At 48.8% G+C, this 2,950-nt stretch overlaps 1 protein-coding gene across 1 annotated transcript; it reads right to left on the minus strand.

Annotated features, from left to right (window-relative positions):
- Positions 1-762: 762 nt before the first annotated feature.
- Positions 763-1,623, minus strand: LOC118635501 (melanoma-associated antigen B3-like). The gene has a single exon (XM_036270156.1). It carries the CDS (start codon positions 1,621-1,623, stop codon positions 763-765), a length of 861 nt encoding a protein of 286 aa, XP_036126049.1.
- Between the last annotated feature and the right edge of the window lie 1,327 nt (positions 1,624-2,950).

Genomic DNA, 2,950 nt, shown 5'->3' on the forward strand with positions numbered 1-2,950 from the left:
GCCCTGCCTTGCTTCAGGGCATTTACACTTGACTGCTCTCCTCTGGAACCACCTTTCTCTGTTCTTAACCTGTCTTTCATTTGGTTTTTCAGTCTTGGAGTGTATATTACCATTTTCCCGATATGATAGCTGCTTCTTGGCTCTATGATTTTTATGGACCGTGGCTAGGTCTTCTTTTTCTCAGCTCCCCCAGTACTAGCATGGAGCCTTCTAAGAGCAGATGTGCAATTACTGTTTGGGGAATAAATGAGCCTGTGAGCATGGGGTCTAATTTATTATGGTTTCATTCTAAATTCTTGAATTAGCCAAGCACATACTGTTATTTATAGCTTTATAAAACACAGAGTAAAAGGGATCGGGAAGCCCAATACTGACAATGTTACTTTGTTCTCTATTTACTGATTCCATATATTTTACTGCCTTATTTCTTTCCATTTGCAAGGAAATGCATATTCCAACGCCATGTTATCTTGCACCAGATGACTAAATAAGATAAGTTTCTCCAATTTGTTTTACAAAACAGCAAAGCTATTATTCTTAAACCTGGTAAACAACAAGAGTGACCAATATAATCAACTTAGATGATAATGCTCGATAAACCTTTATTTAGAAGTAACACCATTGAAAAACAGGAACAAATGAAAACACCGATGAATCTCCAAATTGCCCACAGAGAACAGGAACACTAAAGTACCACACACTGTGTTCCCTCAGTCACACCCAGCTCTCCATTACTTGGAACACTGACTGCTCTCTCTCTCTTCAACCACAACATGAAGAATCTGCTTCTATTTCACCAGGTGTGGGAGGAGCTGTGAGACATGACCTGGAATCATTCACTGCCATGGCGTTGGCGTCAGCCTTTAGTGGAATTGTGGCTTGGGCTCTTTCTTGCTCATCTTGCACAGCCTCTAAGTACCAGGGTGGGAAGGCGCTGGGGATGGTTCGATTAATCGTGGCCAAAAACTGCAGGACTTTGAGTTTGCTCGTCTCCGCATAGGCTCTTGGGCCCCACAGGAACTCGTAGCATGGAGGATTGCTGCTGGGCACCTGGCGGTACTCCAGGTACTTCAGCTTCACGAAATCTTGGGTAATGAGCTTCCTGGGCTCGCCAAATAAGAAGTGCCTCTTTCCAGCATATACTCTCATTTTATTTAGGAATTCCCAAATGTTCTGCTCAGTGGCACAGTTGCCTTTCAGGAAGATGACACCCAGGATATTCATCAGGAGACCGGTCTTGGGAAATCCCCTGCCACGGCTCACCCTCCCATTGTTGGGGAGATCCATTTTGCTGACAATGTCATAGGCATGCTTCGTAGCATCAACCACCTTTAAGTCAACACCAAATACCACCTCCATGCTGAAAGATGCTCTTCTGAGGATCTCAAGGAAGCGATTTTTGTACTTTTCAGGGACAATCTTGAGCATATCTGCTTCCCTAATAGGCTTTCTCATTTCGTACATCTGCATCAGGAACTGCACCAACATACCGGTCATCTTGGTTAGAGAGTCTCTTGGAGGCTGCACAGTGAGAGGCAGGGTCTTGGAGGAACTTTGCTTGTTCTCCATTGTGCTGTGGTGTTTCTCATGGATGCGGAGCTTATTTTTTCGGCGCCGAGGCATGATGACTATCAAAGACAGTAGGCAGAAGTGCGGTTAGGACAGCAGGTGACCTGGGCCTGAGAGGAGGGAGGATGAGAGGGTGTGAGCACCTTCATCACAGATATACTACTTTCACTTTAAGAAGGCCACTTCTGCAGCTTTCCTTGAGGGCAATGCTCTAGGAACCTACCGGGCTCCTGTTCTGATCAATGTGTCCTCTGAGAACCCTGTGGGAATCATTAAAGTGAGCCTCAGGCTGCAGCTGGGCAGCCCTGCCTAGTGCTTACTAGGGCTGACAGCAGCCATAGGCAGGTCGAGTCTTTGGGGAGCCCTCTCTGCTATGGAGGGTGGGAGCCCTCAGTTCCCATTCAAGGCCACCATTTCAACTTTTTGGCAGCGCCTGGGCCCCCTCTTCTACGCTGCTCTAAATTAGCACCTTAAACCCAGGTCCTCAACTTCTTGGGGCCTCTTAGAGGAACTAAAGGGGCAACTCTGCCCACCGCCCTTGCCAGGGGGCGCCCGTTGCTGACAGCTCCACGGGACTCACTATCCTGGGCTCGTTGGGGTCCTCAGTCCTCATTCAGGATTCTCACCTTCACTCTAGAAAAGGCCTGGGACACCTGCCTCTGCAGATCTGATGTCCATACTCTCAGAAAGACTCTCACCAACACAATGCCATCAAAATAAAAGAGAGTTAACATACCCCTGTCTTCCATGCCCAGTCTCCTCAGTGTTGTCTCCTATTTCGGTTGGGGGGGGTGGGTGGGTGAGTGGTACCACTAGTCTTCATTCAGGATTCTCCCCCTGGGTCCCCTCTCTCTGGAGAATTGAGGCTGTTCCGTGAGTCCAGCACCCTTACCTGTCCGGGACTTTCCAGACAGAAATGATGGGGATGGCTCAGATTGACATATTCTGGTGGTCTCGAAGTCCTCACGTAGGGTCCTCATTTGATACCCATCAGAGCTGGAGACTCCTCCCTCTACGGAACTGAGTCCGCCAACCTCCAAACAAAGCCCTCACCTCCTTGAGCTCCTAGGGGGGAGTCAGGGCCTGTCAAATGACTACACCTACCTGGAGACCCCCAGAACTGAGGGTAGGGCTGCTGTTCTGTGGTCCCACCTTTAACGGGAAGAGATCCCCTCACTAGCACCCAAGGCCGTCCCCTTGACTCTAGTTTGGGCCTAGATTTCCTTCTTCTGAAGAATGAGGGCTACGTGTTAGAGCGAGGCCTTCTTCCCTGAGAATGTCCAGGCAGACCGTAGGCAGAGGACTCTTAGAGATCTCTCATGGCTGATCACAGAAGCGGCAATTTGTAGGGCCACCTTTGTCATGGGAGTGGGTGTGGTCT

This window comes from Molossus molossus, unplaced genomic scaffold (genome assembly GCF_014108415.1).
Source record: "Molossus molossus isolate mMolMol1 unplaced genomic scaffold, mMolMol1.p scaffold_m16_p_2, whole genome shotgun sequence".
Lineage (NCBI taxonomy): Eukaryota > Metazoa > Chordata > Mammalia > Chiroptera > Molossidae > Molossus > Molossus molossus.

Excerpts from the sequence above, each read along its gene's own strand:
- LOC118635501 (XM_036270156.1), bottom strand. The coding sequence starts at position 1,623 with ATGCCTCGGCGCCGAAAAAATAAGCTCCGCATCCATGAGAAACACCAC.